This window comes from Mobula birostris, chromosome 12 (assembly GCF_030028105.1).
Source record: "Mobula birostris isolate sMobBir1 chromosome 12, sMobBir1.hap1, whole genome shotgun sequence".
NCBI lineage: Eukaryota > Metazoa > Chordata > Chondrichthyes > Myliobatiformes > Myliobatidae > Mobula > Mobula birostris.
The window spans coordinates 26,972,322-26,986,111 of NC_092381.1; the positions used below are offsets into that span (position 1 = coordinate 26,972,322).

The 13,790-nt window shown below is 42.3% G+C and overlaps 1 protein-coding gene across 1 annotated transcript in view; it reads right to left on the minus strand.

Moving 5' to 3' along the window:
* LOC140205806 (dihydropyrimidine dehydrogenase [NADP(+)]-like) overlaps positions 1-3,668 on the minus strand; it is a 927,724-nt gene extending 924,056 nt beyond the window's left edge. The window contains exon 1 of the mRNA XM_072273510.1: positions 3,524-3,668. Coding sequence (XP_072129611.1) covers positions 3,524-3,562 — 39 coding nt within the window. The 5' untranslated portion in view covers positions 3,563-3,668. The remainder of the gene's footprint in view (positions 1-3,523) is intronic.
* Between the last annotated feature and the right edge of the window lie 10,122 nt (positions 3,669-13,790).

Below are 13,790 nucleotides of genomic sequence, written 5' to 3' on the forward strand. Positions count from 1 at the left end.
GGGTTTTGACCCAAAACGTTGACAGTGTCTTTTCTCCCACCCATGCTACTTGACCCACTGAGTTCTTGCAACAGATTCTATGTTGCTCCAACTTCTAGCATCTGCAGTTTCTTGTATTCTCAAGCCAGAAAGTTAATAAACTACCTTTCTGTAGGTTTAAAACAACTTGGGAATAGTCATTCTTATGTTTCACTCATCCACGGTGCATTTTCAATCATGTAGTGTTGAAATTAAATGAAACAGCGGCACATAATCAAACGGGTCCCTTTCGGAATGGCAGGCAGTGACCAGTGGGGTACCGCAGAGTTCAGTGCTGGAAATGCAGCTGTTTACAATATATATTAATGATTTAGATGAGGGAATTAAAAGTAACATTAGCAAATTTGCTGATGACACAAAGCTGGAGGGCAGTGTGAAATGTGAGGAGGATGTTATGAGAATGCAGGGTGACTTGGACAGGCTGGGTGAGTGGGCAGATGCATGGCAGATGCAGTTTAATGTGGATAAATGTGAGGTTATCCACTTTGGTGGTAAGAACGGGAAGGCAGATTATTATCTAAATGGCGTCAAGTTAGGAAAAGGGGAAGCACATCAAGATCTAGGTGTTCTTGTACATCAGTCACTGAAAGCAAGTATGCAAGGACAGCAGGCAGTGAAAAAAGCTAATGGCATGCTGGCCTTCATAACAAGGGGAATTGAGTATAAGAGCAAAGAGGTCGTTCTGCAGCTGTACAGGGCCCTGGTGAGACCACACCTGGAGTACTGTGTGCAGTTTTGGTCTCCAAATTTGACGAAAGACATTCTTGCTATTGAGGGAGTGCAGCATAGGTTCACAAGGTTAATTCCTGGGATGGCGGGACTGTCATATGTCGAAAGATTGGAGCGGCTGGGCTTGTATACTCTGGAATTTAGAAGGCTGAGAGGGGATCTTATTGAAACATATAAGATTATTAAGGGATTGGACATGCTGCAGGCAGGAAGCATGTTTCCGCTGATGGGTGAGTCCAGAACCAGAGGCCACAGTTTAAGAATAAGGGATAGGCCATTTAGAACAGAGTTGAGGAAAAACTTTTTCCACCCAGAGAGTGGTGGATATATGGAATGCTCTGCCCCAGAAGGCTGTGGAGGCCAAGTCTCTGGATGCTTTCAAAAAAGAGATGGATAGAGCTCTTAAAGATAGCGGAATCAAAGGTTATGGGGATAAGGCAGGAACTGGATACTGATAGTGGATGATCAGCCATGATCACAGTGAATGGCGGTGCTGGCTCGAAGGGCCAAATGGCCTACTCCTGCACCTATTGGCTATTGTATAGGTGTGTAAGGACTTGAGCAGAATAGAAAATGCTGTAGAACTGTGATACATTCTCTCTAGTTATATTTAGCCTGGTCAGCCCATTGCTGAAATGTCAACTATTGTCCAATTTGCAATTATAGGTTTAGTATGAATCAATGGGCAGTGAAGTATTCTGCATATGCTGGAAATCTAAAGCAAACTGAAATTAACTTAATGGTGAAATTTAAAAAAAAATAAATGAAGCTAATGGCGAGTGATCAAAGATCATGGCAAAACCTGCAACAATAGCAGAAGGACAAGAATGGAAGACACCAGAGGCACCTGGAAGACACCAGAGGCAGCTGGCAAATACGTATTGTCACATTCCAATGTTATCAGCAGTCACTCACCACACAACGCAATCTGTATTAATATATGTAGTATCTTTCACACAGTAAAACATCCCAAGTGCTTCCTGAGATTGTTTTAAGAAAGGTTTAACACCATGAAGATATTAGCACTGATGGCCAGAAGCTTGATCAAATAGAGAGATTTTTAGAGGCATAGTAAAGAATGTGGAGAGATGGGTGGAGAGAGTCAGGGAATCCAGAACTTGGAGTACTGGCAACTGGAACTATATTTACCAATCACAGAGTGAATGGAAAAGCCTACAGAAAGTAGTGGATACAGCCCAGTCCATCACAGGCAAAGCACTCCCCACCATTGAGCACATCTGAAAGGAGCATTGCCACAAGAAAGCAAGATCTACCTTTAAGGACCCCCGCATCCAGGCCGTGCTCTTTTATCACTGCTGCCATTGGGATGGAGGTACAGGAGCCACACCATCAGGTTCAGGTACAGTTATTACACTTCAGAAAGTTATTATACTTCAACATCAGGCTCCTGAAACAGCATGAATAACCTCAACTCTGAACTGATTTCACAACCTAAATACTCACTTTTAAGGACTCCACAACTCATGTTCTCAGTACTATGTATTACCATTATTACTTTGTCTTTGTACAGTCGGTCTTCTGTTTGTCAGGCTGTGTGTAGTTTTTCATTGATTTTATCTTATTTATTTGTTCTGTAAATGGCTACAACTAAATGAATCTCAGGGTAGTATTTGTGACATAGAGGTACTTAGATTATAAATTTACTTTAAACTTTTGATTAAACACCTGACTATTCAAAATGGTAGAATTGTTGGAGCACTAATAACTTGGAGAACTAACATTCTGGAGGGTAGTACAAAGATAGCAGAGGAGAGGATTACTGAGCGGTTTGAGAGCAAAGGATGAAAATTTTAAAATCAAGATGCTGCTTCACAGATGATTACTGAAAGTTGATAAGTGAATGAGGCTTCGTGCAAATTCAGTCATGGATAACAGAATTTTAAATTAGTTTAAACTTTTTGAATGGAAGGTAGAGCCATTGGAAGAGTAAGGGCATGAATGAGGTCTTCCACAGCAGATGAGCTCAGGGAGGGGTTGATTCAGATAACATTACTGAGGTGAAGACATGTACTCTTCTTATAACAAACTGTATGGCTGAATATTCTCTCAATGCCAGCTGTAACACCAACACAAACAAGAGAAAATCTGCAGATGCTGGAAATCCAAGCAACACACAAAATGCTGGAGGAACTCAAGAGGGCCAGGAGGCATCTATGGAAAAGAGTAGAATCATGTTTCTGGCCAAGGTTCTATGTACTCTGTTCCATAGATGCTGCCTGGCCTGCTGAGCTCCTCCAGCATTTTGTGTGCGTTTCCTGTAACACTAATAGTTTGATTAAGCACCTCCAGGAAAAAGAATGGAGACTGTAGCAATGAAGTATGTGGTATAGACAAATGAGTCAATTTTAGACTCACCAATACCTAGATGAATGAAATTTCTGATTCACAGCTGGATATCAGTTTGATAGTGGTAATCAAAGACACACATGCAGGAAACTATTGTCGGCTATTAGGGCTGGGGTGGGGGGTAGGACGGGGTTGTGAATTAACAAGACTACAAGACGAAAACGACAGAGGAAGATGAATATATTACTTTTCTCAGCCATACAAGGAAGCCATTCTGCGACTTCATGTTGGTCAGACAGCATTAATGGAGAAAAACAATGGATATTTTAGTGCAGAGAAAGCAGGAGAGCCATGGTTGAATCCATACAGTAAGAAATTGCAAGAAACTCGCCCCCCCCAAAAAAATGTTTTGTCACAGGAAAAGAAGTCGCAACTCTTGTACTCTTACCTCGATATCGGGCGGGTCAAAGCTCAACATTCGCGACATGGTGGGAAAGGTATTCTGATCCTGAGTGGAAACTTTGAAGACTTTCCCCGCTCTCTCGCAAGAGTAATTAGTAGGGCGCGTTTCGCGGTACCGAGTGCGCGGCAATCACTGGAATTTCTCAGGCAGTGTTTAACCTAGGACACACTCCGTGCTCAGAGCCGGGGGCGGGGTTGTGAGACGGTACAGCAACCCCAAAGTTTGCGGAATCAAATTTGTACTTGGGTTTATTTTTGTAAGACTGAGGAGATCAAAATCAAACTTTTATCATTCAGCATAAATAACGGAACAGATAGTTTAATAACTGATACGACCGCACTGAATAGTTAATTATCATCATTACGTGCCTTGTAGAATGACGTTAGCGAGCATGGTCTTGACCATAACTGCTGTTGGCGATTTTTTTTCCACAGAAGTGGTTTGACATTGCCTTCTGTGAAATATCCTTGACAAGACGTGAGGCCGCAGCCATTGTCAATATTCTTCAAAGATTGTCTGCCTGGCGTCAGTGGTCGCATGACCAGGACTTACGGCATGCATCAGTTGCTCACAGCACCATTCAGCACTTGCTCCCATGGCTCTATGTGACACTGATCGGGGGTGGTGGGGGAGTTAAGCAGGTGCTACACCTTGCCCAAGGCCGACGACTTGCAGGCTAGCGAAAGGACGGAGTGCCTTACACTTCCCTTGGTGGAGACATTTCCCAATCTCCTCACCGGAATAGTTAATGTAGATCAGGGGTTCCCAACCAGGGTCCACCGACCGTTTGCTTAATGGTATTGGTCCATGGCATAAACAAAAAGTTTGGAACCCCCGATGGAGATGTTTACTGCAGATGCTTGAAGATATGAAATAAAATGGGAAATGCAGAAAAGCTGCCGGCCCTGTGGAGTATTCCCAGGTTTGTAAATTGCAGAAGGAGAACACCACTTACCTTTCAGACTAGTCAGCCACTTCCTGTGGCATACGTGGAGGAGCCTGCAGCTTCCACATAGACCCAACAGTCACCTCAGAACCCATAAAAACAAAATGAACTCACTGGAGGAAGTCATGGGTCAGGCATTATCTGCAGATGTTGAGGAGACCCTGCAGGAGGACACTAAACTGGAATGCAAGTAACTCATTCTCTGTTTTTGTAAGAGGAACCCATATGAGTACTGTGTTTAGTTCTGGTTACCTCACTACAGGAAGGATGTGGATGCTATAGAGAGAGTGCCGAGGAGATTTACAAGGATGTTGCCCGGATTGGAGAGTGTGACTTATGAGAATAGGTTGAGTGAATTTGGCCTTTTCTCCTTGGAGCGACAGAGGATGAGAGGTGACCTGATAGAGGTGTTTAAGATGATGACAGGCATTGATCGTGTGGATAGCCAGAAGCTTTTTCCCAGGGCTGAAATGGCCAACACAGGGGGCATAGTTTTAGGGTGCTTGGAAGTCGGTACAAGGGGGATGTCAGAGGTAAGTGTTTTACACAGAGAGTGGTGGGAGCATGGCATGCCCTGCCAGTGAAGGTAGTTGAAGCGGATACAATAGGGTCTTTTAAGAGACTCTTAGATAAGTACGTGGAGCTTAGAAAAATAGAGGGCTTTACAGCAGGATAATTCTAGGCAGTTTCTAGAGTAGGTTACATGGTCAGCACAACATGGTCCTGTAATGTCCTGTAGGTTTCTATGTTCTATGATGACAATATTTCAAAGGGGGCAGTGGCATGTGGTAGAAGAGCATGTCAAAATTCCTTCCAAGTCAATCTGGAAGGAGAAGGAACATTTCAAAATGACCTCTGGTATCTCAATCATCTTGAAAATGTTGTTGGATGCACAAAACCAGGTGACTATTATATAATGGGATCATCAAAACTATTTTCACATGGATACTCACGCCTTCCGGGATTGAAAGCAATGTTGTAGGCTTGAAAATGAATTCTCATTAGCATTGATTGGATTAACTGTGAATAGAATTCTGCAAGAAGCAGTTGTAGGGTAGTTGCTGTCCACAGTATAGGGGAATAGCTACAAAGGCAGAGGCTAATGAGCAAAGTTCCAGAAGTAAGAAAAATAAAAGGGTCACAAAGGAGCAGCTGTGGGACTGCTTTGAGTTGGTGTACTGGGCCGTGTTCAAGGACTCATCAGAGGACCTGAATCAATATGCCACGGTTGCCATTGATTTTATAAAGTTTGTCATGGATGGGTGTGTCCCCACAAAATCATGTAGAGTCTTCCCTAACCAGAAGCCCTCGGTGAACCAGGAGATACGCAATCTGCTGAGAGCCAGATCAGTGGCTTCCAGGTCTGGTGACCAAGTAGAGTATAAGAGATCCATGTATGACCTCTGGAAAACATCTCACATGCAAAGTGGACCAAATAGGAATCACAGAAGGATACTCGATAGCTGCAGCAGAGCTTGAATGCCATCGCCTCCTACAAATAAAGACAAGAAACATGTGGTAACATACATAAAATGCTGGAGGAACTCAGCAGCCCAGCAGCATCTATGGAAAAGAGTATAGTCAACGTTTCGGGCCGAGACCCTTCATCTCAGCCCAAAACGTAAACTGTGCTCTTTTCCGTAGATGCTACCTGGGCTGCTGAGTACCTCCAGCATTGTGTGTGTTACTTGGATTGCAGTGCAAAGCAATACCATAATTTGATGAAGAACAAACCATGGGCACAGTAAAAAAATGTCTCAAAGTCCCCAGTATGTGGACTGGCCAACTAGGGGGAATGCCATACTAGTTCTAGTACTAAGTAATGAACTGGGTCAGGTCACAGATCTCTCAGTGGGTGAGCATCTGGAGGACAGTGACCACTGCTCCCTGGCCTTTAGCATTATCATGGAAAAGGATAGAATCAGAGAGGACAGGAAAATTTTTAACTGGAGAAGGGCAAACTATGAGGCTATAAGGCTAGAACTTGCGGGTGTGAATTGGGATGATGTTTTTGCAGGGAAATGTACTGTGGACATGTGGTTGATGTTCAGAGATCTCTTGCAGGATGTTAGGGATAAATTTGTCCCAGTGAGGAAGATAAAAAATGGTAGGGTGAAGGAACCATGGGTGACAAGTGAGGTGGAAAATCTAGTCAGGTGGAAGAAGGCAGCATACATGAGGTTTAGGAAGCAAGGATCAGATAGGTCTATTGAGGAATATAGGGAAGCAAGAAAGGAGTTTAAGAAGGGGCTGAGAAGAGCAAGAAGGAGGCATGAGAAGGCCTTGGCGAGTAGGGTAAAGGAAACCCCAAGGCATTCTTCAATTATGTGAAGGAAAAAAGGATGACAGGAGTGAAGGTAGGACTAATTAGAGATAAAGGTGGGAAGATGTGCCTGGAGGCTGTGGAAGTGAGCGAGGTCCTTAATGAATACTTCTCTTCGGTATTCACCAATGAGAGGGAACTTGATGATGGTGAGGTCAATATGAGTGAGGTTGATGTTCTGGAGCATGTTGATATTAAGGGAGAGGAGGTGATGGAGTTGTTAAAATACATTAGGACGGATAAGTCCCCGGGGCCTGATGGAATATTCCCCAGGCTGCTCCACGAGGTGAGGAAAGAGATTGCTGAGCCTCTGGCTAGGATCTTTATGTCCTCATTGTCCACGGGAATGGTACCGGAAGATTGGAGAGAGGCGAATGTTGTCCCCTTGTTCAAAAAAGGTAGTAGGGATAGTCCAGGTAATTATAGACCAGTGAGCCTTACGTCTCTGGTGGGAAAGCTGTTGGAAAATATTCTTAGAGATAGGATCTCTGGGCATTTAGAGAATCATGGTCTGATCAGGAACAGTCAGCATAGCTTTGAGAAGGGCAGATCATGTCTAACAAGCCTGATAGAGTTCTTTGAGAAGGTGACCAGGCATATAGATGAGGGTAGTGCAGTGGATGTGATCTACATGGATTTTAGTAAGGCATTTGACAAGGTTCCACACGGTTGGCTTATTCAGAAAGTCAGAAGGTATGGGATCCAGGGAAATTTGGCCAGGTGGATTCAGAATTGGCTTGCCTGCAGAAGGCAGAGGGTCGTGGTGGAAGGAGTACATTCAGATTGGAGGATTGCAACTAGTGGTGTCCCACAAGGATCTGTTCTGGGGCCTCTACTTTTTGTGATTTTTATTAACGACCTGGATGTGGGGGTAGAAGGGTGGGTTGGCAAGTTTGCAGACGAAACAAAGGTTGATGGTGTTGTAGATAGTGTAGAGGATTGTCGAAGATTGCAGAGAGACATTGATAGGATGCAGAGGTGGGCTGAGAAGTGGCAGATGGAGTTCAACCCAGAGAAGTGTGAGGTGGTACACTTTGGAAGGACAGACTCCAAGGCAGAGTACAAAGTAAATGGCAAGATACTTGGTAGTGTGGAGGAGCAGAGGGATCTGGGGGTACATGTCCACAGATCCCTGAAAGTTGCCTCACAGGTGGATAGGGTAGTTAAGAAAGCTTATGGGGTGTTAGCTTTCATAAGTCGAGGAATAGAGTTTAAGAGTCGCAATGTAATGATACAGCTCTATAAAACTCTGGTTAGGCCACACTCGGATTACTGTGTCCAGTTCTGGTCACCTCACTATAGGAAGGATGTGGAAGCATTGGAAAGGGTACAGAGGAGATCTACCAGGATGCTGCCTGGTTTAGAGGGCATGCATTATGATCAGAGATTATGAGAGCTAGGGCTTTACTCTTTGGAGAGGAGGAGGATGAGAGGAGACATGATAGAGGTGTACAAGATAATAAGAGGAATAGATAGAGTAGATAGCCAGCTCCTCTTCCCCAGGGCATCACTGCTCAATACAAGAGGACATGGTTTTAAGGTAAGGGGTAGGAAGTTCAAGGGGGATATTAGAGGAAGGTTTTTTACTCAGAGAGTGGTTGGTGCGTGGAATGCACTGCCTGAGTCAGTGGTGGAGGCAGATACACTAGTGAAGTTTAAGAGATTACTAGACAGGTATATGGAGGAATTTAAGGTGGGGGGTTATATGGGAGGCAGGGTTTGAGGGTCGGCACAACATTGTGGGCCGAAGGGCCTGTACTGTGCTGTACTATTCTATGTTCTATGTTCTATGATTCGATTGACTCCCGAGTCCCCGATAGCAGGCAGCAAAAGGGAGAAACTCCCTGCCATAAACCTCCAAGCACCGTCAATTTGCCGATGCCTTGGAGGCAGCCGACCACAGTCGACACCGAGTCCGTCCATCCAAAAACTTCGAGCCTCCGATCAGCTCCACCAATACAGCCACCCGAGCGCCATCCTCTGCCGAGCGCCTTCAACCTAGCCCCGGCCGCTGAAACAAGCAAAGCCGAGGATTCGGGGCCTTCTGCTCCAGAGTTTCCAGTTACCACACAGCAGCAGCAGCAGCAAAGCAGGCATTTCAGAAGTTTTCCAGATGTTCCTCCGTGCTCTCATGTCCGTCTCCATCAAATCAGAATTGTGCACAGTCCCCTACTTGACAGATTACAGATATCATTCACCAGAGAGGCCGTGCACGCTGCCGTCGCGCCGCCATCTTCTCCTCCTGATTTTACTGATTTTGACCAACAAAACTTGAAGGTACCTTCATGAACTCTCACTGTCCCCAACTTCAATCTCTGAGGTCGACATAAGAACATCTTCAGGAGGGTGAACTCACAGAAACCATCTGGCTCAGAGAGGGTACCTGGTTGAGTACTGAAGATCTGTGCTGATAAATTCAGTGTTGTGTTCACCAATATCTTTAACCTCTCACTTTGACAGTACATCTTTTTCAAGCAGGCTTTAGTTATACCAGTGCCCAAAAAGAACTTGGTAACCTGCCTCAATGACTATCATTCAGTACTATTTACTACCACAGTGATAGAGTGTTTTGAGAAGTTGATGATGAAGTGTGTTGGGAAGTTGGCGATGAAACAAATCAACTTCTGAAGATGCAACTTGTATCCACTCCATTTTGCCTATCTTCAAAACAGGTTAACAGCAAATGCAATTTCATTGGATCTTCACTCAACCCTGGAACATCTGCACAGAGAAGATGCATACATCATTGACTATAGCTCTCTATTTAACACTACCATCCCCTAAAACTAATCAAGAAGCTCCAAGACTTAGGCCTCAATACCTCATTGTGCAACCGGATCCTCCATTTGCTCACTTGCAGACCCTAGTCAATTTAATTTGGCAACATCCCCACAATCACCATCAGCACAGGGGTCCTACAAGGCTGTTTGCTTAGTCCCTGCTCTACTCACTTTATACTATCGACTGTGGACTAAACACAGCTCTACTGCTATATTTAAGCTTGCTAAAGACACTATCATTGGCCAAATCAAAGTAGTAATGAATTGGCATATAGGAGGGAGATTGAAAATCTGATTTGTGGTGCCACAACAACAACCTCTCACCCAATGTCAGCAGGATGAAGGGGCTTATTATTGACAAAGTCAGGGGGAAACCAAAGGTCCATGAGCCAGTCCTCATTGGGGATCAGAAGTGGAGAGGATAAGCAACTTGAAATACTCAATGTTAGCATCTCACAGGATCTATCCAACACCAATGCATCATTACAAAGAAAGAAAGGCAATGCCTTTACTTTCTTAGTAGCTTGCAAAGACTCGGCATGTAATCTAAAACTTCGACAAGTGTCTATAGATGTGCGATGGAGCATATACTGATGGACTGGTTGGATCATGGCATATGAAAACATCAGTGCCCTTCAATAAAAAAGCCTACAAAAAATAGTGGATACAGCACAGTCCATCATGGGTAAAGGCCTCTCCACCATTGAGCACATCTACAAAGAATGGTGTGGAAGTCAAGCAGCATCCATTATCAAAAAACCCACCACCCAGGCATGCTTTCTCCTCGCTGCTACCATCAGGAAGGAGGTACAGGAACCACAGGGTCCACATCACCAGGTTCTGGAACAGTCATTACCCTTCAGTTAACAAGCTTTTGAACGAGACAGGATAACTTCACTCACTTCAACAATGAACTGTTACCACAACCGATGGACTCACATTTAAGGGCTCTTCATCTCATGATACTTTTTGTTTATATCTATTTATTATTATTGCTTTTTCTTCTTTTTGTATTGGCACAGTTTGTTGTCCTTTGCACATGGGTTGTTTGTCCATCTTGCTGTGTGTAGTTTTTCATTGATTCTATGCTGTGCCTTTGTATCTACCATGAAAGCCTGCAAGAAAAGGAATATTAGGTTTGTATATATGTGACATATATGTACTTTGATAATAAACTTACTTTGAACTTTGAAATTAACTGGATCAAAGCACTGTGGAAATTTCAGAAAATTTTCAGATATTGAAAATAGTTGTTCAATTATCAGGACCTTAGATTTAAAAAAGAAAATAGAACAATGGGGTTGTAAGACTCACCTGATGAATGCTTTTGTTGTTGGCAATGCAATATAGTACATATGGGTAGAGCCAATGACAAACATGTGTACACTATGCAGGGTTGTGAACTTAAGGGACAAACAATGAACAAGATCTCCATGTTGTAGTTCATGGTCAGTTTGTTTTGCAAAAGCAAACAGATAGACTGTCAAGGTGATCAAACACAAACAAAAGTACATTAGACCTTGGACAGGGACCCATAAAATTACTGTACTGATGATCAATATTTCCTAGAAAATTCAAAATTGATTAAAACCATTTTTGTTTCTTTTAAGAACATTACAGCTTTGATATACTTGAATTGAGTTCTTTGTAACAATGGCAGTATTAGATTTAATCCATTTGGATAATGTTTTTGAGTTGAGTTGGAGGGAAACCAGTGATATAATGACCATTAAAGTAGACTAGAACTGTGTCAGATATCAGGATTCTTTATGTTTAACAAGGAAATAAAACATTAACCAGCATGATGGACTTTATATAGGGGGATATTGTTGTGTATATTGGCAAAATAAAACTATTTTTCACATTGCTCATGATATTCATATGGTTGGAATCAGATAGTCATAAACGATCTGTACCTTGCAGATAATGTGAGAAGCATATCCAAGCTTGGGTTTGATTCATAATTTGTAAGAAAACATCATTATGAACTATGTTCTCAGTTGACGTTCAGAGACCTTGTGATGCACCCAGAATGTTTGTTGTGATATGCTGCTACAAATTGTTCCAGCTGCTACCTTCCAGGAAACGGTACTGCAGGATAATAGCCAGGACCAACAGGCTCCGGGACAACTTCTTCCACTAGGCCATCAGACAGCTTAATTCATGGTGAAGCAACTGTATATCTATGTTATATTGACTGTCTTGTTGTACATAATACATAATATTTATTATAAATTACTATAATTGCACATTGCACATTTAGATGGAGACGTAACATAAAGATTTTAACTCGTGTATATGAAGGATGTAAGTAATAAAGTCAATTCAATTCATATTTAGAAATGATTGATTCCTTTCTTAATGTTTCATTACATGCGAGTGTTGAGTCTCTTATAAACTCCCCAGCTGTACTGGCATATAAAAATGATTGTGAAATTTAAAATACTGCTTGGCATTCTGCACAACACTTACTATTTCTAGTATTCTTCCTGAATTTATCATTTGATCGATCAGGAAAGCTCCACTATTTGATCATGGCTTATTTATTTTCCCTCTCAACCCCATTTTCCTGCCTTCACCCAGTAAACTTTAATGACCGGCACAGCTTTGTGGGCCGAAGGGCCTGTATTGTGCTGTAGGTTTTCTATGTTTCTATAACCTTACTAATCAAGAACCTATCAACCTTTTTAAATATACCCAATGACTTGGTCATATGTGGCAATAAATTCTGCAGATTTACCACCCACCGGCTTGGGAAATTCCTCCTCATCTCTGTGCTAAATTCTGAGTCTGTGCCCTCTGATCTTAGACTCCCCCAGTATTGGAAACATCCTCTCCGCAATCACTCTTTCAACATTCGGTAGGTTTCAATGAGATCCACCCTCATTCTCCTGTACTCCAGCAAGTACAGGCCCAGAACCATCAATAGTCCTCTTATAGTAACCCTTTCATTCCCAGGATTATACACGTGAATATCCTCTGAGCCCTCTGTAATTCCAGCACATTGTTTTTTAGATATTGGGTCCAAAACTGCTCAAAATACTCCAAGTTAGTATGACCAAGGCCTTATACAGTCTTAGCATTATATCCTTGCTTTTGTGTTCTAGTCCTTTCAAAACGAATGCTAACATTGCATTTGCTTTCCTTACCACCGACTCAACCTGCAAGTTACTTTTAGGGAATCCTGCATGAGGACTCCCAGGTCCCTTTGCTCTTCACATTTCTGAATTTTCTCCAGTTAAGCAAGACTTCAGACCTAAAAGTCTAACATGTAGTTTCCATATCCACCACCAACAATCACCCATCTCCCAAACCTCCAGGATCCAGATTAAGAACATGCAGTGGAGTTGCACTAGTGTCAAAATTCCCAGATCAGCTTTCACAGTAATGACTGCCAATAAAGCCACACCCCCAACTTTGCTTGTTGTAAAACCTTTCAGGGTATTTAAATGGATCTGAGTTTATGTTCACTGGCAATAGTTTTTAAAAAGTTATAAAGTATTTGTTTGAAATAATCTAAATATATTTCAGACATATTTAAATGACTTAAATGTTAAAAACAATATTTAAAATCTTTGATTGCTATACACTAAATATATTTCAAATACATTTCAATAATTTAAAAGATTAAACTATGATTAATTTGGAAAGGAATTTACCTTTCCCTCACTTTACTTCTCTGCAGCAGCCTGCCCCACCCCCCATTCAAACCAACAAAAAAGTACAAAGCCTAACTTAACCTTGATCTGCGAGCTGATTTCTCCAAGTTGGCAATCATCAGCATGATCTTCTGTACTGCTGGTTTTTGTTTTCAAATCACTTCATTACGAGCTCTTCCCCAGCTCTTAATCTACTCAGATCCTGCTTCGTCAGTATAATCTATGATTGCCGATTCAACAATCCAATTGCAAAATTGATTATATAATTTCAGATGCCTTGGGTGTTTGTTCTAGATTAACTCCCTGAATCACTGCTTCTCCATTGTCATTTGTAATTCCCCTACTGCTCTAATGCCTCTAAAAATAATATATTTCACTTGATAATGCTCTTATCAATTGGATAAGAGCATTATGCTCCCTTTAAACACTTAGGAAGTTTTATACCAATACAACGTAGAAACATTTAAGCCTCATTTCACATTTACACAGGGAACAATGTCATAGAACTCATTCTTTTGTGATCTACATCATCCTTCCCAGCAAT